This window comes from Phialemonium atrogriseum (assembly GCF_030411735.1).
Source record: "Phialemonium atrogriseum strain 8032-3 unplaced genomic scaffold QBC33scaffold_54, whole genome shotgun sequence".
Taxonomy (NCBI): domain Eukaryota; kingdom Fungi; phylum Ascomycota; class Sordariomycetes; order Cephalothecales; family Cephalothecaceae; genus Phialemonium; species Phialemonium atrogriseum.
The window spans coordinates 4,913-27,202 of record NW_026848191.1 but is presented as its reverse complement, the minus strand read 5'-3'; the positions used below and the strand labels follow the sequence as shown (position 1 = coordinate 27,202).

General features: G+C 55.5%; 10 protein-coding genes across 10 annotated transcripts; 6 read left to right on the top strand and 4 right to left on the bottom strand.

Annotated features, from left to right (window-relative positions):
• Window positions 1-380: 380 nt before the first annotated feature.
• QBC33DRAFT_502249 (fungal-specific transcription factor domain-containing protein) lies at window positions 381-2,678 on the top strand (the record flags this gene model as incomplete). Its single annotated transcript, XM_060425719.1, has 7 exons — window positions 381-1,039; window positions 1,097-1,281; window positions 1,343-1,357; window positions 1,420-1,561; window positions 1,706-1,912; window positions 1,984-2,163; window positions 2,246-2,678. 7 exons carry the CDS (start codon window positions 381-383, stop codon window positions 2,676-2,678), a joined length of 1,821 nt encoding a protein of 606 aa, XP_060278013.1.
• Window positions 2,679-3,143: 465 nt separating this feature from the next.
• On the bottom strand, window positions 3,144-6,120 carry QBC33DRAFT_574679 (uncharacterized protein; the record flags this gene model as incomplete). Its single annotated transcript, XM_060430772.1, has 6 exons — window positions 5,671-6,120; window positions 5,399-5,593; window positions 4,977-5,340; window positions 4,457-4,910; window positions 3,955-4,351; window positions 3,144-3,870 (listed from the first exon to the last, which is right to left on the bottom strand). The coding sequence occupies exons 1-6, from the start codon at window positions 5,907-5,909 to the stop codon at window positions 3,144-3,146; spliced, it is 2,376 nt and encodes a 791-aa protein (XP_060278012.1). The 5' UTR covers window positions 5,910-6,120.
• A 1,036-nt stretch (window positions 6,121-7,156) lies between these two features.
• On the top strand, window positions 7,157-9,041 carry QBC33DRAFT_603818 (cytochrome P450). Its single transcript, XM_060432218.1, has 5 exons — window positions 7,157-7,580; window positions 7,627-7,889; window positions 7,949-8,051; window positions 8,108-8,792; window positions 8,847-9,041. Exons 1-5 carry the CDS (start codon window positions 7,278-7,280, stop codon window positions 9,026-9,028), a joined length of 1,536 nt encoding a protein of 511 aa, XP_060278011.1. The 5' UTR covers window positions 7,157-7,277; the 3' UTR covers window positions 9,029-9,041.
• A 558-nt stretch (window positions 9,042-9,599) lies between these two features.
• On the bottom strand, window positions 9,600-9,875 carry QBC33DRAFT_564391 (uncharacterized protein; the record flags this gene model as incomplete). The annotated part of the gene is made up of 1 exon (XM_060430374.1): window positions 9,600-9,875. The coding sequence occupies one exon, from the start codon at window positions 9,873-9,875 to the stop codon at window positions 9,600-9,602; it is 276 nt and encodes a 91-aa protein (XP_060278010.1).
• Window positions 9,876-11,165: 1,290 nt separating this feature from the next.
• Window positions 11,166-11,360, top strand: QBC33DRAFT_603806 (uncharacterized protein; the record flags this gene model as incomplete). The annotated part of the gene is made up of 1 exon (XM_060432217.1): window positions 11,166-11,360. The coding sequence occupies one exon, from the start codon at window positions 11,166-11,168 to the stop codon at window positions 11,358-11,360; it is 195 nt and encodes a 64-aa protein (XP_060278009.1).
• Window positions 11,361-12,046: 686 nt separating this feature from the next.
• QBC33DRAFT_603803 (uncharacterized protein) lies at window positions 12,047-14,223 on the top strand (the record flags this gene model as incomplete). Its single annotated transcript, XM_060432216.1, has 6 exons — window positions 12,047-12,151; window positions 12,212-12,682; window positions 12,779-12,926; window positions 13,091-13,232; window positions 13,267-13,440; window positions 13,494-14,223. The coding sequence occupies 6 exons, from the start codon at window positions 12,047-12,049 to the stop codon at window positions 14,221-14,223; spliced, it is 1,770 nt and encodes a 589-aa protein (XP_060278008.1).
• Window positions 14,224-15,074: 851 nt separating this feature from the next.
• QBC33DRAFT_553309 (uncharacterized protein) lies at window positions 15,075-17,503 on the bottom strand. The gene is made up of 3 exons (XM_060429388.1): window positions 17,122-17,503; window positions 15,412-17,059; window positions 15,075-15,339 (listed from the first exon to the last, which is right to left on the bottom strand). The coding sequence occupies exons 1-2, from the start codon at window positions 17,258-17,260 to the stop codon at window positions 15,531-15,533; spliced, it is 1,668 nt and encodes a 555-aa protein (XP_060278007.1). The 5' UTR covers window positions 17,261-17,503; the 3' UTR covers window positions 15,075-15,339; window positions 15,412-15,530.
• Window positions 17,504-17,865: 362 nt separating this feature from the next.
• Window positions 17,866-18,342, top strand: QBC33DRAFT_564384 (uncharacterized protein; the record flags this gene model as incomplete). The annotated part of the gene is made up of 1 exon (XM_060430373.1): window positions 17,866-18,342. The coding sequence occupies one exon, from the start codon at window positions 17,866-17,868 to the stop codon at window positions 18,340-18,342; it is 477 nt and encodes a 158-aa protein (XP_060278006.1).
• A 658-nt stretch (window positions 18,343-19,000) lies between these two features.
• On the bottom strand, window positions 19,001-21,157 carry QBC33DRAFT_603799 (major facilitator superfamily transporter; the record flags this gene model as incomplete). Its single annotated transcript, XM_060432215.1, has 12 exons — window positions 19,001-19,249; window positions 19,304-19,404; window positions 19,461-19,638; window positions 19,689-19,771; window positions 19,826-19,876; window positions 19,931-20,055; window positions 20,109-20,192; window positions 20,245-20,448; window positions 20,504-20,610; window positions 20,665-20,780; window positions 20,831-20,953; window positions 21,007-21,157. 12 exons carry the CDS (start codon window positions 21,155-21,157, stop codon window positions 19,025-19,027), a joined length of 1,548 nt encoding a protein of 515 aa, XP_060278005.1. The 3' UTR covers window positions 19,001-19,024.
• Window positions 21,158-21,289: 132 nt separating this feature from the next.
• Window positions 21,290-22,125, top strand: QBC33DRAFT_520098 (uncharacterized protein; the record flags this gene model as incomplete). The annotated part of the gene is made up of 4 exons (XM_060426339.1): window positions 21,290-21,325; window positions 21,486-21,564; window positions 21,731-21,839; window positions 21,873-22,125. The coding sequence occupies 4 exons, from the start codon at window positions 21,290-21,292 to the stop codon at window positions 22,123-22,125; spliced, it is 477 nt and encodes a 158-aa protein (XP_060278004.1).
• Between the last annotated feature and the right edge of the window lie 165 nt (window positions 22,126-22,290).

Below are 22,290 nucleotides of genomic sequence, written 5' to 3'. Positions count from 1 at the left end.
TATCGACTGTGTCTTCGGAGATGATCGACGCAGGTGAGTCCGAGAGAGTACTTCGACTACTCCTAACGACGCCTAGGTCCCACCCATCTTACGCATCAGCTGACATTGCATCAAGGACTTCCTCCACCATGAAGACCATCAGTGCACTCAGCTCGCGCTTGGACGGCCTCGAGGGCCTCTTGACGGGCAAGCAGGTCGCAGAAGCCAGGAAGAACACCCCACCACCGGCTGCTCTGCCGTCTTCCGGTACCACCCTGAATCCGCTTCCCTACGGGTCAGTGGGGTCACGAGGATCTCCTAGCGCGTCGGCCGGAAGTCTGGGCCAGCTGCAGGATGGATCCGAGTCCCAGACAGGCGGTGGTCACTATGGCGAGCCGGACATGGACTACTGGGTGCAGATAGCAGAATGCCCGGGATACTTGGATTCGGTTGGATCCGAGCTGCAGGGTGGTGGGGCGGTCGGAGTGGACAGCGACACCGCCGCCGTAACCCTGGATGACGGATATGACAGGCAACTCGTCTTTGTCGGGGACAAGGACGCGCCCTCGCCGAAACGCCAATGCCGCCCAGAAGACCGCCGGTCGAACTCAGACACGTCGAGCCAGGCTCTACCGTCCTTTGGGATCGGCAGCGCCGGCTATCGAGCTCCTTCTACCGACCATGCCGCTCAGCATGATGTGCTGGAGAAAGAACTCACGGCCCAGCTGGCCAACCGGCTGGGGCAGCTGCAGTTCGCCGAAGACGGACAGCTGCGCTATTACGGAGCGACCAGCAACTTGCACATGATCAATCACGGGCTGCTTTCCTTGTTCGAACCGTCTATCCGCACCATCCGCTCGTGCGGTGACCAGGTCCTGCGCTCGAACGGCCTATATTGGGCCGGCGACCTGGTCTATGAGGAGCACTTGACGAATCTGTATTTCGCGTGGCACAGCCCCCTGCTAAACGAAGTCTCCAAGGAGGTGTACCTGAGGGAGAAGAGGGTGTACGAGGCTGGCCATGATACGCCGTACTATTCGCCAACCCTGGACAACGCCATGTATGTTGCTCCCCTGATTTCTCTCCCTCCCGTCCCGTCAACTGCTGACCAACCAAGTCTGGCCGTAGGTGCTGCATATTCGTCGCGGCAGCACCCTGGGAACCAAGACGACGCGGCGGAATTCTTTGGTTCCCGTGCAAAGGCCTTGCTGGACATTGAGATCGACAGCCCAACTGTGGCGACCGTACAGGCCTTGCTGGTCTTGTCTGGGCATGAAGCTGCTAGAGCCCGTGATTCGAGAGGTAATTAATGGTCCCTACTTCGCGATGCCGGTAGACGACGACTGACTTACTTGCCTCGCAGGCTGGATCTATGCCGGTGAGTGAACAAAACGAGACTCCTCGAGTCGCAGTTGGAAGTTAGAGTGTGACAGCGTGTAGGTATGGCGGTGCAAGTTGTCACGGATTTGGGCTTGCATCTCAGCCTCGAACATGATCGGATGGAATCCAACAGTACCGATGGTGACGGCGATATTGCCCAGCTGCGAAAGGACATGTACTGGGCCACACATACAGCGACCACGTGAGATACACACGCTCTTCCCCATCCTCCTTCTTTTGAGTCCCTGCTAGATGCCACTCGGCGACTATCCCTGTTGCTCTGTGGTCTGACCCTTCTAGCGCGGCGGGACTGAACTGACACGACGAGATTCTGACACATGGCCAGGCTATGGAGCTCATACAGCGGGCGGCCCTTCCCCATGAGCGGTACGCAGCACAGCACCCCTGGTCCCACGCGGCACAAATGGGAGTACTACACCGACTGCACCGAGCAGCCCACGCTCCCGCCTGATCTGGATCTGGGCGCTGCCAACGTGGTGCCCATGTACATGACGCAACTGGCGATTAAGATGGGCAAGACGGCCAACATCCTGTAAGGCCACAATGACGCCGGGGTACGTACTATAGTGGTTTTTGATGGGTTTGCTGAGATTCGAGCACTAGCTACAATGGCCTCCCGGAATTGTCCGCCGACGGGCACATGTTCCACGCAGCCATGGCCACGGAGCTCCAACGGTGGAAGGACGCGCTGCCCGCCTCGCTACACGTCGACACCAGCCAGGACTGGCGGGCTGGTAATAACAGCGACAAGAAACTGTATCTCCCCATGGTGCTGCAGCTCCAGTACGTTCCCCTATCTTCATCTCCCCTCTCCCTCATGAAATCCGCTCCTGGCTGACGAGCTTTGTCCCCCCCCCTCGGCCAGCATGCAATACCACGAAGCCCTGATCCTGCTCAACCGGCCCTTCATCAGCCAAGTCGGCAGCAGCTCTCCCACCAGCAGCATCAGCGCACCCAGCAGCCTCCACAGCGTCGCCGCCGCACAATGCACGGCCTCGGCGTCGGCCATCACACGCCTGCTCGTGCTCTACCGGCGGCAGTGGGGCCTGCAGCAGATCAACATCCAGGCGGTGCACGTCGTCATGACGGCCGGCATCCAGCACGCCCACGACTGCTGCGTGCTGGCCGGGTCGGCCGCCCGCGCAGCCCGCGACGGCCTCCACATCTGCCTGCAGGCTCTCGGCGATATGGGCCAGACCTTCCAGAGCGGCAATCGCGGCTTGCAGGTCGTGAGCAGCCTGTCGCGCGATTGGCAGAATTTGACCTTGGCCGCGAGGAAGCGGGGACGCGGATTTTAGCTGGATTCCAAGGCACGACGGCGGTTTGAGTGGGACGCCGGTCTAGGGTTGAGCCGAGTCTTTCTAGGTCAGCAGCGTTCGACATGAGTTAATTACTTGCTAAGGAAGTTAAGTGTATATGCTCCTGCTACTATTTCAATGGTCACGAACAGACCCTCCCCTGGGCGGGATAGTCCTGCTATTAGGAACTTTATATGAGTCTAGTTAAAATAGTCTTGTAAGTTAGCTTACTCTACTCAATCCCAACTTCGGCAATTGACCTTCACTACAGCTACTGTCGTCTGTATCTGGTACATTAAGTTATTACGATTCCTATGCTATCCTATTGCTTCCAATTAACAAACTGCCCTTGAAACTGAAAACGCCACGCTTTATTCCGCACAACCTTGCTCCGCTTCCTCGGCATTAACTATCAAGATAATAAAACCCCCATGACCTAAACCGCGTTGCTATCGAGGCAAGCTATCAACCAAACCCATCCATATCCAACGGACAGTCTATCGAGTTTGGAATGGGCGAGTTCAAGTTGCTGAACAGCGAGTCGACTGACCAATCTATGTCGTCCAGGCTCGCAAACAGGTCCGCGGTATCGGCGCTGTCGAATGCGTACATGGCCAGTGGCGGCTGCTCGAGCGGCTGCGTCGCGCCGAGCGGGTTGGTGCTGTCTGCGCTCATTGTGTCCATGTCCAGCGTGAGGCTGTCGAACCAAAAGGTCGGCATCGGTTGGCCGAGGCTGGCGGGCGGAGTGATGATGGTGGTGGTGGTGGGGCAGCCGGGGCGCTTTTCGTTCTCGTTCTGGGGGGCGCCGGATATGGCGGCAGGGGAGACCGGGGAGAGCGGGGCGTCGAGGAAGGGGGGGAGCGGGGACGGGGTGGTGATGGTGAAGGATGGGAAGTCAGTTAAGGTGGTTGTTGTTGTTGGGCCGTCTTTGGCTTCTGCTGTTGCTGCTGCTGCTGCTGTCGCAGATCGTTGCCTGGAGAGAGGTGAAGCTGCGGTGAGAGAGCAGCCGGATTTCTCCAAGGCAGGCGTCAGGAGCCGCACGACGCGGTGGGCGGCGGCGCAGGATTGCTTGAGGCTTTCAACCAGCTCGATGCAGATGCGTAGGCCCCGGTAGCCCTCCTGTCGACACTCGGGCTGGCGAGCGCGGAGTCTCCGGAGGTGGACGACGATGGCGGGCACCAGAAGCGCGAGGCTGCGAAGGACGGTTAGCAAACTTCCTGTTATGTGGTATAGGAGAGACCTTGTTGCAAAAGGGGGAGAGGAATTTGAGACGCACGTAAAGTCGGGCATATAGGGCGTCACTTGGTAGCGTCTAGCTGCCTCCGCCAGTTTGGTGATTTCCCCCGCTGAGTAACAGACTCTTTGCTTCGAAAGCTCATGAAACCGAAGCTGCTCTGGATCTGTAGGTGCTTGAGCAGTTAGGGGGAACCCCTGGGCCTGATACAAGGTGCTCATAGCGGCGAAATACATAAGATGCATCAAGATCTTGTGCATTTCGACACTAGAATCGACTTCGACATTGTCCTGTGGTTCTCGCCATTGAGCTTCCGGGTGTAGCGTGTCCCTCCACTGTCTCAACTGCGCCTCGCATGCCTTGGTCTCGATGATGATGGCGCGCTCCTTGCTGACAATCATGAAGTTGCTGGTGCGGAATGCGTCCGATCGTGCCAGGACTGTAGCAGTTAGGCGAACTGACAGTATTCGATTCAGGCAGACAGATAGCCGGGCAATCGCAACGCAGAGGAGGGCGTTTTTTCGTTCCTTGGCTGGACCTATACCGAGAAAGCCCTGCCTCTGCGACGCCTGTCCCGCTTCTTCATGTCCATCTTCCTCGATCCCAAAGTCTGCCAGGGCGAGGGGCTCCACATCGCACGTCTCCAACCGCAGCCTTGGAATCTTTCTCAGCTCGAGATGCGTGGCGTTCTCTTTGATGAAGCAGCACCACCACAGTCTCTTCAACAAACTCTTCCGCCTGCCTTGCTGACACCTCTCAACCATGGCCGAGAGATCCATCAGCTGCGCCTTCGAGATGGCCGCCTCCAGCCAGAACCATCCGTTCTTCGGCTGCTCCGGGCTGAACCAATATGTGAGGATGAGCAGTCCCTGGAGGGACGCAACGGGGTCTGTCTCCAAGTCGAAATCGTACAACGCTTTAGCGCGGAGGTAGAACTCGCGACGGAGGTCGGCGCGGATCCCGTATCCTCCTTCTTGCAGGAAAGACTCCTTGACGAACTTCTCACAAGCGTCAGCCAACATGCGGCGTGCGTTCTAGCACATTCTGCGGAGGAAATGACTTACGGCACTGGCGACGAACAGCATGGCCTGCATCAAGAACAGACTCAATCTCGCATCTTCGCCTCCATTCGTCGTGATTTGGAATTCGAACAGCTGGGAAATGACATCGCGGTCCACAATTGGAGTGAATGGATGAATCATTTCAAAGTAGTTCCAGAGCAGCTCTTCTACCAGAGGCTTTTCGGGAAGCCGGAACGTGCCCCTTCTCTGCAGGTATTCTAGGTCGACCGGATCGATGTTCGAGGGTAGCGGGCGGATAAAATATGGGAGCTCGATCGAACCGGCGGGCGGGCGTGAGAAAGCTTGCTCGAGCACCAAAGTCGATGCTTCGGGAATCGCGTCCGCTGTGGCTTCAATTTGTCGAGGTCTGGTATAGTGTTGTTAGCTTCGCATTCCTGCGATATCAATTCGTTGGAGGTATTTACCGTTCTGGAGCTCTCTGAGCAGATGTATCGTCTTCCGGGTTCCCGCCAACGATGACGGTTTGGCGCACAGCTGCGTCATTATTGCTGCTTGTGGACAGAATCTGCTCGTCGTTCTCCCATTCCATCAAACCCGGCTCCGTGAACAGTGCCTCGGTCTGCGGGCTGCGCTGTACCTTTCGGGTATTTGGATGGGAGCTGGAGGTATGGACCACGTAAGAATCATTCCGAAAGACCATCGACTTCACATAAAGTGAGAAGGCGAAATAGCTTACCGGCCCTTGCGACGCTGAGGGACTGCGCAATCAACGTCATCCAACCTACAGTTGGTGCATGGCGGGCCATGCTCGAAGACATTGCAGCGAACCTTTCTCATCCGACAAGCGCGGCAAGCCTTGGGCGCCCTTCGCTTTGGGACGGCGACAGGGGCAGGGGCGGAATTGCCAGCATCATGATGGCCTTGTTTGTGTGCGGCCGTGCTGGATGCGGACGGAGAGGGCGTCGACATCATCATGCAACGTCGGATGGCAAGCAGAAGTGGGACGTTTCTAGTGGCCTGAGAAGGAAACAGATGCGGGGTTGGACCTTGGACGAGGTTTGCGTTTACTGGGAGAGAAAGATGGAGGAGAGACTGTTGCCATAGTACAAAAATGCCGCCTTACCTCCCGAGCCTACCGTACCTTACCCCTCACTCTGCTGTACAGGAATCCGGGGGAGTTCTGCTTTGATTGGCTATTGTTGATAGCTTCCGCACCTCCGACCAGACCTAAGCAGAAACAGGTCTAGAGGTTAGATGCAATGGAGCATTACGTAGTTGACCATGGGGTAGTTAGTGGCTTGGCTTCCTGCACTACCCCTTTCGCTTCGGTAACGCACCACCTTGACTCCACTAATATGGAAAGTGGCCTGTTGGTCTGTGCATAGAGCCTTGTTACATAAGGAGAAAAGTTGAAGCCCTGGATTTTCATGGAGTCACATGAATATTGAGGTACCGTTTTGTACCTCGATTTCTGATGCCACCAAATTTGTATAGAAATCTTTGTAGATCCAAACAGGCTTTCATTTGGCTACAGCCCTGTGCACAAACATGGTGCTCCCGTCGCAGTGAAAGGGCGCACCCGTGACAGATAACTAATGTAGAATATACATGTACCCTACACAAGTGACCCCGGATTGCTGGCCCCGCCCGCCTGCAGGAGTGGTGGCGTGCGGAGATTTCGGCAACTCCACACAATTCCGTGGAATTACAACCAGGTAATTCCGGGGGTGACACTGTCGGCCTAGTCTGCTTGGAAAGTACCCCGCCACGATTTTAGTATGTGAAGATACCTCTAATTTTCGCTTACAGAGCCACAAACTTGGTCAAAAGTCACTGCAGCTACCCCATCCCAATTTTATCACCACCAAACCCCTCTCAACTCCAAAGACCTTCAAACTGAAATTTCATTTGAAAGACAACCACAAAACCTGCATGTTATGTACATTAATCAATAGCTTACTGCAAAGTAAAAGCGATTAACCCATTTAAAACCTTTTATTATCGTACGGTGGTTCGAAAACTGTGAAAATAAGTTTAAGAGAGGGCATAAAAGTGGAGAATTCTATATACACCCCAAGGGGGTATATGTAATTGGCTCGCCCCCATGCCGGTTAAGTAACTCCGTAATTCCGTCCCGAAGACGGGACTGGACCTTTACAAGCTGTCTGCAGGCTCGGTTCTATCAAGGCACGTGGTTGGACGTGCTTTGGATATAGTAGTGACGGCGATTATAGGTAACCATATGCTGCTGCCAGTTACTCTGTTGTCTAGGCTTCATCGGCGAATTTCGAATGACCTGCCAGAACACAAGCCGTTACTACGTACGACATTGGTCACGTGGCCATGCAACTTCTGTCAATTATCGTAGCTCTCATCCGAGCCTACTGGCCCATTCTCCTCAGCGCAGCCGTCCTTTGGCGACTGATTCACAACTACCTGAAGCTACGCCATGTCCCAGGGCCGTTTGCGGCCGCCGTTAGCGATGGCTGGAGAGTCGTGCACACCCTTCGAGGAAATACCATGAAGGAATATGAGCTTCATCGCAAATATAAATCTCCGATTCTGCGGTTTGGGCCGAACACGGTTTCTGTGGCTGATCCAGCGGCTATCAAAGTAATATATGGGCTCAATCCCATATTCAACAAGGTCAGCAAATGAGACCCCGAGGAAAGACGAATCTAACCTTTTTCAGGGACCCCTGTACATTACGCATCAGTTCATGAGTAAAGACGGCGAAGTCATGCACAACCTCTCCTCGACACGCGACGAACGTATCCACGCTCGCCTGAGGCGCGCCGTCAACCACGCATATGCCCTAAGCAACTTGCTGGATTATGAAAAGCTCATGGACTCGACAACCGATGTCTTTCTCCGCGAGCTGACCAGACGCTTCGTCAAGACCGGTGCTGAATGCGACCTCGCGTTTTGGCTTCAACTGTATGCTTTTGATGTCCTGTGAGTCACCCTAGCTACTTCCCCCCTCGCTAAGTTTTCCTGCTCATGGATGAGAACAGAGGAGAGATAACCTTTAGCAAGCGATTCGGGTTTCTAGAGGCTGGCACTGATTTGCATGACATGCTGCACCATACCGCTCTACACATGGAATACATTGGCAGAGTAAGTGAACTCAGCCAGCCCCCCCTTTCCAAGCTCGCAAGCTCATTGTCCTCAAGGTGGGCACCATGCCTTGGCTAGATGAGTGGTTCCGGCTTCGCAACCCGATCCTTAGGCGGTTCCGAAAACCCAATGCCATCGTCAGCTTCAGTCTGCAACATATCGACAACCACACTCAACATACGGACCCCGAAGCTCCTTCCGACTTCATCACTCGCTTCCAGATTGCCGCAGAGAAGTACCCCGACATCATGACGCGGACTCAGATGGAAGACTTTGCCGTGACTAACGTCAGTGCTGGCTCTGACACGACCGCCATCATCCTTCGTGCAGTCATCTATTTTTTGCTCACGAACAAGGCTTGCTTCGATCGGTTCATGGACGAGGTCAAGGCCGTGCTGAAGGCCCGGCCCCAGAACGAGGACTATGAAAAGCACGTCTCGTGGACGGAGGCCTACAACATGAAATATTTCCAAGCTTGTCTCAAGGAGACCATGAGGCTCCATCCAGCCCTCGGGCAAATGCTTCCGCGAGTAGTCCCGCCGGGTGGGATTGAAGTCTGTGGCGTGTTTCTTCCAGAAGGCACCGAGGTAGGGTGCAACGCGTGGACGATCCACCACGACAAGGAAGTATTTGGAGAGGATGCGGATATCTTCCGCCCCGAGAGGTGGCTGGACGAGGACGAGGAAAGAGTGAAGAACATGGAGCGTTGTAACTTCGTCTTTGGTGCCGGGTCAAGGACATGTATGGATCCACCATTTCCACACCTAAACTGCAGCCTTGCTAATCATACGTTAGGCATCGGAAGACACGTCGCTATGCTGGAATTGTCCAAGTTGATCCCCGAGTTTTTCAGAACCTTTGAGGTCACTTTGGTTGATCCGAAACGATACCAGGACCATTGTGTGTGGCTAGTGGTGCAGTCTGGGTTAGATGTGAAGCTGAAGCTAAGGGACTCTCAGAGCTTACTTGAAGGATAACGTCTTACTTGCCTACTACTATGTACTACTATTAGCAGTCCCTCCACTTGCTCAAGAATGTTGAAATGGCTGGAATAGGCCTGCAGCACAGGAAGTTTTCAGCACGATGCTTACAAGCTCGCGTCTGTCTAGTCCGCGGCATTCTCGTCCTGCTTTGCCAGCTTCTCCCAGTCCTTCTCCCCTCCTCGTCATAGACGCTCTGTATCGAGAGGTCCGCCCGAAGAGAGAGGGCGCCGCCTCAGCTTGGATCTCAGACTCGCTTTCTTTAAACTCCTCGATTGGACCACCGTTATAGATCAGGACCCCCTTGCTGTCTGCCCTTCCGTCCCGGTTCCTTTTCTTTGGCCTCCTGCCAAGAAGATATAACGTGAGACTGGCTGGGCTAGGACTGACGACATTTTACCAAGACGACCAGACTAGGCCCAGTCTCTGCAAACGAATTGCCTCCTCCTACTTGCCGTCGGTGTACAGGGCGCGGGCTCCCTGTTCAAGGGGCGAGTGGGGTGGGCAGCAGCGAGTCGGTGGCGGCGGTGCCCCAAGTCTCTGTCGCTGTGCGGTCTCATTGTGCAGTCTAGCTGGTGGATTCTCTCATCGAATGCCTGAATATAATTCTCTGATACCCTATCAAGACGGTCAGTAAGCAGAAGGTGTAGCCGGTGACGCCGTAGAAGGTTAGGAGGGTGGCGAACTCAGCAACGGCAACGTAGGCCACAGTCAGGGCGTAGTTAAGCGCCAACGCGTAGACGGGCGTGAAGAAGAGGCCGTGGTTCTCGTCGCCCACGAGCCGCGCCAGCCGCTTGGCGAACCACAAGCGCGTCTGCACCATCGAGATCGGTGTAACTCCCATCTCAGCCACGGTGGCCCTGCTCCAGATCCTTCTTCACACATTTATCTGTGGCCAGGTGCAGGGGCTTCCTGCCGGTGTAGTCCCTGGTGTTTGGATCGGCACCTTCCTAGGCGAGCATGACAGGGACCGGCAACTCGAAAGAGAGACAGAAGAGGGATGTAAGGAAGGCAAAGGACGAGAGCCAAGCTGGGAAGTGATTTGGCAAAGAAGGACCCTATTCCTAGCACGGTCGTCCTTAAGGATAGACTGGTCCTGACCGACATTCACTACGTGATAGTAGAAACAGGCTATATAATCTCGTATCCATTCGGACTCGTCGATGATAGGGGGTCGGCTTGAACAACCGTCCATCCGGCCCAAAGCTTCAGACGACTGGAGTTGATTATAAATACTTCTACCCTCGCAGCAAGTCGCGTGATGATTGCAAGAAAGGCCGCAGATCTCTAGGGTACGAAAGAGCGTAAGTACTGAAGTAAAATCACCAAGCCGATACACGACAGACTAGATGAAGACGAATAGCCACATGGGCTAGGCGGCAGAGTCAGGCATGGTTCGGGTGATGGTATCGCGAGTGGGGGTTCTTGTAGCCGGCATATGCCAACGTTCTGTTTCTTGGCAAGGACATGGACAAAGGCAATTCCTTCAGGGGTCTGGAATATTGGTGCTTCTAACGGGCCAATGGCCTGAACACCTGACACGGCCAAATCCTGCTCTTGGTGCCGACGCTGTTGCGCCCGTGCTCCTAGGCCGTCTAGACGGGAGTCGATCTACTGGTACTACTGATTCCTAAGCCTAGTCCTCTCCACGCAGATCTTGCGTATAAGGCCTCCGTGCCTGATCGAAATGCCGCCCGGCTCTACCTCACCGTCCTCGAATAGCCAAGACAGCAAACAAGCAGTGTCAGTAAAGAGTCTGGAAAGTACCCAAGTATTTCTAGAGCGTGGGGAAACTTACGAGAGGACAAATCGGTCCCGGTTGAGCCACTTGGGTTCTTGAGGTTACACCCCACTGCGGAAAACATTGGCTTGCTTGTTGACAGGTCGAAAACGGAGTTGTAGGGCCGCCGGAGTCGCATCGGAGCCTTGTTGAGCAGCTTGCAGCCCTCGAGACTCACCCCTCCCCACTGGGCCCGGGCCTTGCCCACCGCCCAGCCGGTGCCAGAGGGAGGCCAAATCACGGACATGGTCAATGGTCTGAGGAGGAGCGGAATGGCATCGATGATGTGGAGCCACCTGGCTCTCTCGTTAGCCCAACCCTCTCCAAGATATGGAATAACATCAACACACTGGGATGCTGCAGGCCCTCGAGCTTGGCACTGGCAGTGCGGATCTCGAATCTCACGACGCCCTGCACGTTAAAGAACAACTCTCCATCTACTCTCCCACAACCTCCTTCTACGACGCCCCCGTCAGTGGCGGCGTTATCGGCGCCGCCAACGCCACCATGGCCTTCTTCCTCGGCTGCTCTCTTTTGGCCGGACCTTAAAGCAGCATAATGACGACGCTTGCGGCGGGGCTGCTCGTGCATGGCGAAGCAGTCTCCGCCGTGACGTAGACGGCGCAAACAGGCGCCGGCCACGACGTCGCAGCGAGGCTCAGGAAAAGGAGGAAGCGCTGCAGATCCTCTATACGGCATCGACGGCGCGCTCCTCCCCGCTCTTGATCGTCAAGGTCTAGTGCTTGAACCGCATCCTCGTCCAGGCCTCGTGTTCGGCATCTAGCACAAAGTACTACAACTAGCAACCTTCTAAGCAGTTCAAGTTCAACCATTACAGAGAAGTCTATTTGCGCAACGCCTAGGTCATCAAGCTGCTGGCAACGGTGATTGCCAACCTGGTTAAGAGCAAGTTCATGCTGCTCAAGAACACGGCCTATCAACCTCTCCTGAGGACGTCTCTAAGGGACTCGACTTCATCTCACGGCTCCTGAAAACCCTACTTTCTCATCGGGGCAGTAGCACAATAGACCTTGTGGCAGGTATGACATAAGATTTGGTTGCTTGGTGTCTCAATCATGTTCACTGGTTGTGTTGGGTTGACTTACCCCGTGAAGAGAAAGAGAGAAGATATAAAAAGAAATTCATCGTAGGCATAGTCGCTGGCGATAATAAGTAAAGCTTGTTGGAGAGGAACAAAGCTCTGATAATGTGCGTTGACGTTGGCTATGATAACCATGCGGAACAACCTGTATCTGCTGGTGCTGGACGAACCGAGCAACTTCTTGGACCGCGACAGCCTGGGCCGGTTGGCGGTGATGATCTGTGGTTTAACCCAGCTTGTATATGGTCCAGCACGAGTGGGATAAGTCGTCATGCCTTAAGTGGACTCGATACTGCAGCTTCAACCGGTTAGGGGCACAAGCTGGGAAACAGGTTCGGTCCTGGACGGTGTTGAAGACGGCATGGGCCTGGCCGCGGCGGTCGCTCTGTATAAGGGCTTGTTGGAAGACTTGGCCGCCTTGGGAGCCGTCATCGACGGCGGTGCGGACACCAGACTCGGACTCGTCAGGCCGCTCGGGAGACATTTCTGCCATGGACCCCGAAAGAGTTCAAGGTGCTACCTCGAGGTGGCACTGGCCGACGGCTCGGGCACGCCATCCATTATCACGCCGCACACCAAGAGCAACATCGCCTCAATCTGCCGCAACGAGTCCGTCGGCCCGGCCGTGCTCGATCTCGAATTCACCAGCGTCACGTCGCGGGACTTCTTCGTCAACCTGCGCCAGCTGTCGGCCAAGGTCGACATAGACACCACCCTTCCCCTCGTCAGAGCCGCCCAGAACGAGCGACTCGGTACAGCCCAGTCGTCTGTAGACAGCGACACCGGAGGTGGAAGCGGAGGCAAATGGAGCAGCAAGAATGCCAACACTGCCAGCTAGAGCGGCGTGGATCGGAAGAAGCCGTAGATCCCCGACGATGTCATCCGGGCCATGCTCAAGACCGACAAGTTCTCCAACGTCACCATCCGGGCCGGCAAGCGCAAGAAGGGCGGCAGGAGATCACGAGAGCCTCGCGAGCCCAGCCACGATGACGATGATGGCGACGACAACGACGGTGATGAGGACTCTCCTCTGCCCAAGCGGGCCAGCACCTCCCCCCCTCTCCTGCGCCGGGTGCTGCCGAGAGCCACAACACATCTGACATGGACATCGAGATCGCCCGTCGCCATCCAGTCGCCAGTCCCAGCAATAAACATGGCCATGACGACAGCCTTCTAGACAGTATCCTCCTTAAACATGGCGCGCTTCCCAGCGACCACCACCGGTCGCTCAAGGGCAAGGGGACCGCTCCTCATGTCCATGCCACCACGAGCAGCGTCTCCGAGGATGCGACCGGCGGCCCTCGCCCCACCAGCTCCCAGTCAGATCACGGCGGATTTTTTCAGCCCGTCTAGGCACAATGACGACAACTCCGAGGAGGATATCGAGGTCGGCGACGGAGACGGAGACGGGGACGGACACGACGGTGATGATGGAGACATTGGATTCGACGTGCTGCCCCGGGACAGCAGTGGCGCGTTCGACACAAGCCAGCAGCTCCTCCCGCCGACCAAACCGCACAGGGAGCTGTGAAGGCTGCTGCTCGGGACACCGACACCATCTCGGCGGCAACGATGACCAGTTTGCGAGCGTGGCTCCACTTCGACCCAGCCAGCAATCCCCAGTCCGACACCCGGCTCAGCCCTGAACGGTGGCTTGACGACTGCCTTATCGACGCTAGTCTCCGGCTCCTCAACCTCGTCTCGTCGACCAAGCTGGCCTGTCTCAGCCCCCTGCTCTGCTGCCCAGACGCACAAGACACGCCCCTCCTGTCCTTCGCTGCAATCACCATCGAATCTGGCACTGCGACCCTTATCCTGTTGCCTCTTCACCTCGCCGACGCAAACCACTGGGTCCTCGCCGCCGCACTGCCCTCCAAGAAGGCATCGCCATCTACAACCCCCTCCCCAGCACCGGCACCGGCATCGGGACCATCCCAGCCAACATCCACACCGCCGTCTCCCTCATCATGGGCCGCCGACTCGCTCTCGCCCCGCTGGCATCCTGGCCCCTCCGCGCCATGGCCTGTCCGCATTAGCAGACCCCAGACGACTGCGGCGTCTACCTCCTCGCCATCGCCGCCCACCTCATCGCCAGCCGCAGCCTCTCGCAGCATCTCAACGCCGCGCTCTAGCGCACCATCTTTGCACGCTTGCTACGTCTTGATCCTTGGAGCGGCAGCATCCTCGCCGGCAGTGGCCTTGTCCCACCCCTCGACGCAACCCCTATCTCCAGCCAGGCAGATGCAAATCCCCCGTGGCCCCAGCATCCGCAGCCACCGCCCCCGCCGCCCACCACCCTCGCCACCCTAGGAACCGCCCTCTCCCACCAACAAGCCACAATCTCCGCCCTGAAGAACCACCTCTAAGCCCTCCGCGCGCGCCAGCGATCTAACCTCTCGCTCCTATCCGCCACCCGCTCGTCCCGCAACACACCATCAACTCAGCCCTCAACGCCGCAGCGCTGCTAGCTGCCCTAGGGGACCATGCCATAGATGCTGCCATGAAGAGGTGCAAGGCACTTGTTAAGGGGCTGCGCGGGATGGAGGGGCAGATTCTAGGGTTGGTGCACAGGCTGGTCATCCGCTATGTAGAGCTAGAGAGGATTGTTTTGAGGGAGATTATAAGGGTGAGGGGGGAGTTGGAGGGGAAGCCAGGTGCAGGGGTTTCGGTAAAGCTTATGCATGGGGGTGCAGGTTTGTTCTAGGCTTTATTTAGCCTGCAAGCTTAGGGGAAAGTGTGATTGGTTGGAGGCTAAGGATGAAGAGTCATGTTGGAGCTGCAGGTTCATCACAATAAGCTGTTTTACATCCGTCATCGCTCTAGTTGTCTCCCATTATGACCAAGCTTTCCGACAAATCCTAGCTACCGGGTTCCCCTGACCTTGGTCTTCTAGGACAACCCCCTGGGATCAAGCCACGCCCTCCTGTTGTGGTTACCCTTTCTGGGAGCTGGTCTTCCTCTCCCTCCACCACGTCCTCTCTCTCCCCTTGCATAGATATCCTAAGGAGGTGAATCTTGAAAGCGTTAGTCTTAGTGGCTAAGCGCTTTCCCAGCAGACCAAGCAGATGGCGTTGGACATGGATATCACCGTCCTGCTAGCCTTGGTCGAGAGCGCTGAGGACAGACGATGGCTGATCATCAATAAAGCCAACGAGGATACCCTGCAGGCAAAGCGTTGAGCCACGGACTGTATGTGTACGTCTCGTTTTCCTTGTAAACAGAAGTTGTGTGTGTGTGTGTGTGTTTGTGTGTGCAAGTGTTATATCGTAGAAGCGCTCAGATCCATATCCGCTGTGTGACTGTGTCTGGTCTCACGAAGGCTTCTGGAGTCATCAAGGGCTGCTGCCTTCTCTTGCCCTCGTTTAGATCAAGTTCGATGTGATCAGGTCCAGTGCCTCAGTCATAGAAGTTGATTAAGGGGTTACACTAATCGCCAAAGAACAATTAATTAGGAGATAATTATATAATTAGTTGAAGGCATAGCCGTTGGGAGCATACTAGAGTGCTACCTGCCCCTTACCGTCCAAAAACGCCGTGGCTCGCGAGAGCAACTAGTCTTAAGGTATAATTCATAACGACATAAACCTCGTAGCAACCGAGTCCCAAGCAGCCTCTCTCTACTGCGGTCCAGAAACACTGCGGCGGCTCTCAGCCGATACCTCCCGCCCAAGTTGTCGTGCCGGGAAGCTCGACAAGCGCTGAGAGACAGACCGTTCCGTATAAACGATCTCGCTCTCCAAGATCTCCTTGGGCAGAAGGAATCCCGCCTTGATGTTGAACGTCGGCATGTCGTGCGACTCGACAATCCTCCCGCCTTCGATCCTCGGGATGCAGACTGGGAACTCAAAGTTCTGGAAGACGACCGCCTTCGCCGTCCTGTCTGACGGCCTGCCAAGGCAGAGGACGGAGCCCGAGAACCCGCTGACCGTCATGTTCCTCGTCTGATCCTTGGGCACGACGCGCCACAGCAGGGCCACCGACACGTCGAGGGTCTCTCGGTCGAAGAAGTACTGGTGTCCCTCGGCCATGGCGTCGTCCGCTTCGGTCAGGATGGCCTCTTGAGCCTCCTCGCCGGTGACGGTGCCGAACACGGACTTGTTGGTAGCGTGGGGCCCGAGATGGAGGAGCTGCGCCGTGAGGAAGAGCGGGCCGCCGTCAAGGACCTTCCGCATGTCCGCCCAGCCGTCGACGGTGGGGAGGTAGGGCTGCGGGACGAGTGTGCGGCCCAAGCAGTCGCTGACGAGGGAGAGATCGTGTCCGTAGCCGTGGGGGTAGGGGAGGTAGCGGCTTGGCCGGTCGAAGGTGTGGCCTATGGTTCCCAGCCGGCAGTTTGTGGCTGCGACCCAGACCTCCTTTCCCACGGGGGAGTTGCCGGCCGGGTCTGATGATCGGACGTGGCCGGTGAGGGACTCTTGCTGCGGAGGCCACCGGAGCCGCAGGAGGGATTTCTTCAGCTTGTCGAAGAGCCCGACAGCTCGCGAGAGATAGCCGACGCCCGGGAGATGGACGAAACCGTGGGTGACGGTGGTGGCGACGACTTCGCCGTCCGGAAGCCGCAGCGAGACACCGAGGCAGCCGGTTGCGATCCTCGAGTCCTTCTTGGCCGCCACACCTTGCCTATAGGTGAGCTCGGCCTGCGATGGGATGATAGATGGGACGGAAAACTGGACAGCCAAGCCGCCGACTTGTTGCGGGACGCCTTCTCTCCAGTCCGCCTCAACGTAGGTCCTGTCCTGGTATAGGACATGGATGCGTCCGGCGATGAAGATCTGCAACCCGATGGCACGTGGGAACATGTCCGCGAACTGGTGGATATCCTCGCTCGATAGAAGACGGCGGGGGTTGATGGCGTAGTGGATCGTATCGCGGCCCGCCAACGGGTAGTGAAGCGTGTCGATGGGGTACGCGCCGGGGACGACGTGGACTTCCAGGTCGCCGGCGTGGGTGTGGGTTGGCGCACTCTGGAAGTGCTCGGCATACCAGATGGCGCGGCCACTGCCTTCTGTGAAGATGCCGACCGTCATGGCGCAGCTGAGGGATGGGTGGTATGTCCGGAAGAGCTGCTCGTTGTCGCGCGTGACAGTTGGTTCCACCTGAGCCCGGCTGGCGGCGACACTGCCAGGGCCCCATGCGGTCGACGTGGTGACTGTAGAACAGTTAGCATGCGTAACGAATGGTATTGGGAAGGGGAACGAATGGTGTAATTACAAGCGACAACTCTGTACTCGGCATGCTGGCTCTGCTCGTATCGATGGTCCAGCAGAGCCTCCGGGATCTCGGGGTAGCGGTACCCTTTCGCTAGCGTCATGGTCTTGACGCGCTTTGTCTTTGCCGTGGTCTCCGACATCGTATTTGCCGGCAGGTGGTTGTACGGGTGTAGTGATGGTCGGCAATGATGGCCATGGAAAGAGGAAAAGAGGAAGAATATGTGAGTCACAGAGAAGGTCAAGTTAAGGTTCTGGGCGGGGGCGAGGCTCAACCTTAGGCATCCAGGTATCCGCGCGTCATAGTTTTTCCATCGCGCGGTACCTCCACGGCGCGGGACCTTGGAGGAAACCCGGTGGCTAGCAATAGCTTCGCAATCGAAGGGCTTTGGAGAGGTTGTTTAATGGAATTAAATGCGCTTCAATTGCTACAGTCTAGCGGCCCAATTTCCGCGCTACCATGGAATCCATGCGTGCATGAATCAATTCCATTGGGAGGGCGGCGCAGTGGGGGCGTGTCACCCAAAAAGCGGGGCCGGGTCTTGGTGATGCCAGCCAATCGAAAGCACGTGCTTACACGGACATTTCCAGCTCATACCAGGTGTGACGGGCCAGCCAAGAAAAAAAGACACCCATGGTATCCAAAGAGAACCGTGCCTACAAATAGAAACCGTTTCTACTAAGGAAGTAGATACTGGCAGGAATACCGATACGCGTTGCTAATACAAGAGGTACCGCCGATGATGACATGATTGTCGATACTGAGAATGCTGCCGGTACCGACGGTACTGCTGGTACCGCCTATACTGCCGGTACCGCCGGTATTGAGAATCCTAACGGTACTAGCAGTACCGCTAGTATTGAGAATTATGCCAATACTGAGAATCCTGCTAATAATGCCAGTACTGCCGGTACCGTCGGTACTGAGAATTCTGCCGATACGGAGAATCCTAATGGGGCTGCCAGTACCGCCAATACTAAGCAACCTGCCGGTATTGCCAGTACCAAAAATGCCGCCAATCCTACCGATACTGCCGGTACTGAGAATACTGTCGATACTGCCGGTACTGTCGGTACTGTCGGTACTGAGAATCCTGCCAGTACCACCGGTATTGCCGGTAATGTCGGTACCGTCGGTACTGAAAATCTTGCTGGTATCGGCAGTATTGAGAATTGTGCCGATACTGAGAAACTTGCTGATAATACTTGGAGGTACCGCCAGTAACGAGACTTCTGCCAGTACTGTCAGTACTGAGAATTCTGCCGGTACTGCCGGTACTGCCGGTATAGGGAGAGTATACTATGCTGACAGGTAATTAGATTCCTAGGCGGACTGCCCCAGACTCATTTGCCACGTCCGCATCACGACATTCACACTCTGCATTCAGACATCCTAGAAGGAGGGGACCCAATGGAATGGCACGATCTACTGAATTTGCCGCACCCTGATGGAACCACAGTCGGAAAGTGCCGGCTAGCTTTATCAATCTGCAAGGGTAGATCGATACCAAAGCGTCTGAGCAATACGGAGTTGGGGAGAGGGGGAACGTCGTCCTAGCTCTAAATAATTGTCATATGGAAATAATCGGTCCAAACTCGGAAGTGCGTGGAAATGACAGTCCACGTGGGCAGAAACTCCAAAGGTGTGACGACAATTGGGGCGGAACTCGAAGAAAATGGGCAACTGGTAATTACTAGAAGTCCCGGGGCATGCAGATGAGCGAGTCCAGACAGCCTGCGTGGCACAAAGCAAGGTCAAGCTGCTCCGTGTACTCCCTCGAGAATGCATGCGTTCCTTTCAGCGCGTCGTAGAGACTCGTCCGTGGTCTAGATCAGGTACGGAGGCCAGTTACATTGTGTCCCAACCAGTCGAATTGCCTGCTCATGCTCCACACACGTTTGTCTAATCACTTGTACTCCAGAGCTTCACTGTTTTCTGGCGATGTTGAGCGCTGCTGATGCTGCCTCTTGAGATCCCGGTTGTAGTGGTACCGGATGACGAGAGCGGTGACTACGGCCGCTGCCCCAAACCCGGCGGTGATGTAGTTACCGGTGACGATGTACGGCTGTAGGTTAGTTGGGAAGGTGAAGATGGGAACCCATGCGGTGAAGATATATGCAAACGCGTTCATCTAAATGAGACCATTAGCTCTCGGCTCGCAAGGGGTAGAAGAAAGAGCACTAACCAAAGCAGAGATGTACGCCCGCTTTTCTGGATCATGTCTGTTCACCTCGTTCACCCAGGTCCAAGTAATGCCGGCAGCTGTTCCCGCGAGAGCGGTGAGGTCTGATGAGAGAAGAAAGTCAGCGTTCATCCTTAGCTGCTGACTGGAGGGCGCGTACAATAAAGGGTCCATCGAGTTCCTATGTTCGGAGGGTGGACAGGCGTGCTAGCAAGGGCGATTGGAAAGATGATCGACATCACACTCGCGAACACCATACCAGGCCACCTAGACGAGCCGGGCAAGCTGTCCGAAATCCATGCATTGAGAAGAGTGCAGAAAATAGTAATGAAGTTTATCTAAACACAGTTAGCTCGGTCTTATTCGACCTGACACGAGGAGAACTCACGCCAAGAGGAATGATGTTAATCTCAGCGACCGAAAAGACAGGCGGCTTTCCCTTGACATTGTAGCTCTTGACCCAGAAAATCACTATGACGGTTAATTAGTCGCCCGAGTATCGTAAAGATATTACAAGCGGCTTACTGGATCCTCCGGACTGGCCAAACTGAGACAGGAACGCAAAGAACAGGGGAACTTTCCATTTATCAGCATCTAAGGAATGCAAGCGGCCATGATCAGGGTGCTTACAGAGGTAAACGTGCCACGTAGTGTGCCAGCGCTTAATATCCTTCCACTTGAACAGCCCGGTTAGAGGTTTGACCTCAGAGGGCATCCTGGAGCGAGCCAACTTGATTTCCTCCTCGGTGAAGATCCTACAAAAATAGTCAGCTAATTATGTTGGAATGTCGAGAACCAGCAGACAAACCAGTTAGCCTTTGCTCGGGCAGGAAGCTGAGGCATTGCAAAGGCGGTCCAGATGGCGCAAGGGACCGAGATACAACCGCAGACGCTGCTCTTGTCAGCTTTCGTCTCGTCTGATTTAGGTAGTGAGAGGCACGCACATGTACATCCACCGCCACCCGGCCAGACCGTTGGCTCCGTCCAGCCCGGTATGCACCGCCGCCATCAAGAAACCTGAAAAGAGAGGCCCGACCGAGGTGAAAATCTGAATCAAGGTATTGCGTCGAGCCAGCTCGTGAGGTTTGTAGTAGCTCGAGCATATGTACATGACCGCTGGGAAGTGACCGGCTTCAAACAAGCCAACGCTACAACAAAGTTAGGGATCGCAGGAGCTATGAGATTGGGAAGCATTAGACGCACAAGAAGCGGAAGACGTAGAGCTGGTTGACGTTCTTGACACCGGCGTGGGCAAAGGTGAAGACACTCCAGCTTAGCTCAAGAAACGCAATGTAAAGAGAGGCGTTGACCTGGGTTCCTTTCAGCAAATAATTAGGTCATGCGAGGGGAACCCAGCGACCTACTCGGGTAAGCAGCAGATTCGAAGGAACCTGCCCAAACACATATGCTGCACTCCAAATGGCGTTGGCATAGTTGAGCTCGTTTCCGTAAAGCGACAGATCCTCCTTCATTCCACTGTCTGTAGAACGCCTCAGCAAAAAAACTCGAATTATTCGGCCGTGCACATACTAAAAGCGTTGGTGATGTTGACCTGATCGAGGTACCGGCACATGACGCCTAAAGCTGACGCCGATATAACCGTCAAGTCGAGCTTGGTGAGGAAGTGGGCTTCCTCCTCCGAGACGTCGAGCGCTACAAAGGTCAGCGATTCGTCTTTCTTTCCAATGTGTCGTTGGGAGGCTCACTCGACCAGAAAAATGACCTCCAAGTCCTCTTAGACTCGGTGTACGCTGGACCATCTGACTCTTGATATTGTGTTTCAAACACCACCGGCATGTCACCTCCGCTTTCGCCGACGAAGGCATTTTTGAGAGCTTTTTCGTGAGGTTGTGACATATTTGTTGGAGTTGATGCGCATACATGTCTTGAAGCCCCGCTCTCCGCCCCGGGATATTAAGCAATCTTATCCGTCGAGTAACTATCTGTCTATATAGCTGCATAAGACCGGTGTCGTCTTCAGCGGGTCACATGGCGATATCGTGCGATGGCGTGCTTGAAGGATGCGTAGTCTACCCCGTTTAGTCCCATGACATCTTTCCCTTCCTCGATGGCGGAATCTACCAAGACTAGACTTTCCGCTCCGACTAAACCCCTTCAGTCTTTGCGTTCCGCATCATCACAGCATGCGCTAGGAGTGTTACCCTAACGCCTCACCGCCATCCAGGATGGCGTCAGGCTGTTCCTCATCGAAAACGGCCGCGCCGCTTTCGAGTATCTGTACCAGTTCGTCCTGCCAGACTTTGGTAACTCTGGCATCGTCCGTTCTAAAATTATGGCCCGGCAATCAGCCGCGCCGCATACGTGACACTTCGTTGTTGTGGCTGTTGTAATAGAGGCTACGTAATAAGAAACATTGTCACGCGGCTATTAACAAGACTTTGACAACTCTTTGTGTTGTGTTATTGGCAGGTGGAGATCTCGTCGATGTTGTGCAAGTTGCCAACACCTGCCTCAATGACAAGAATGCTGATGTTGAGGTTCTCAGCGCTCAGGCAACCAGCAACAGTGTTACCGCGCCGTGCCTCCGTCGACAATGATAAAGTTGAAGCAGGCTCAAGGCGCTCTACAACTGGCGGCTGTCAGCGGCCCATAAGGCAGGCGTCGCCGCCTTTAGCGATGCTGTCACGAACACCGCCAAGGCTAGTCAGACGGCGGGCAGGTTCTACGAGTTTCCTGAGATCGTGGACAACCAGAAGAGGAAGACGCTCGAGATCTTCAGGAAGAAGGCGCAGGAGAGCACTACCAACACCAAGTGCTTCAAGGACAGGACACTATTCCCTCCCTCTTCCCCCGTTCCCCCTTGACCTTGTCGCCGCAGAGCGCTGTCAACAACCAACACCTGCAATCAAAGGCTATACGCAAACGCGATACGCAGTCTGGCAAATATGAAGCTATTCTACCCCTGACGGGCATTCGTCGAGGCAATTGTATCTTTGTCCCTTAGAAAAGTTGGAGTTAGCGGAGCGCAG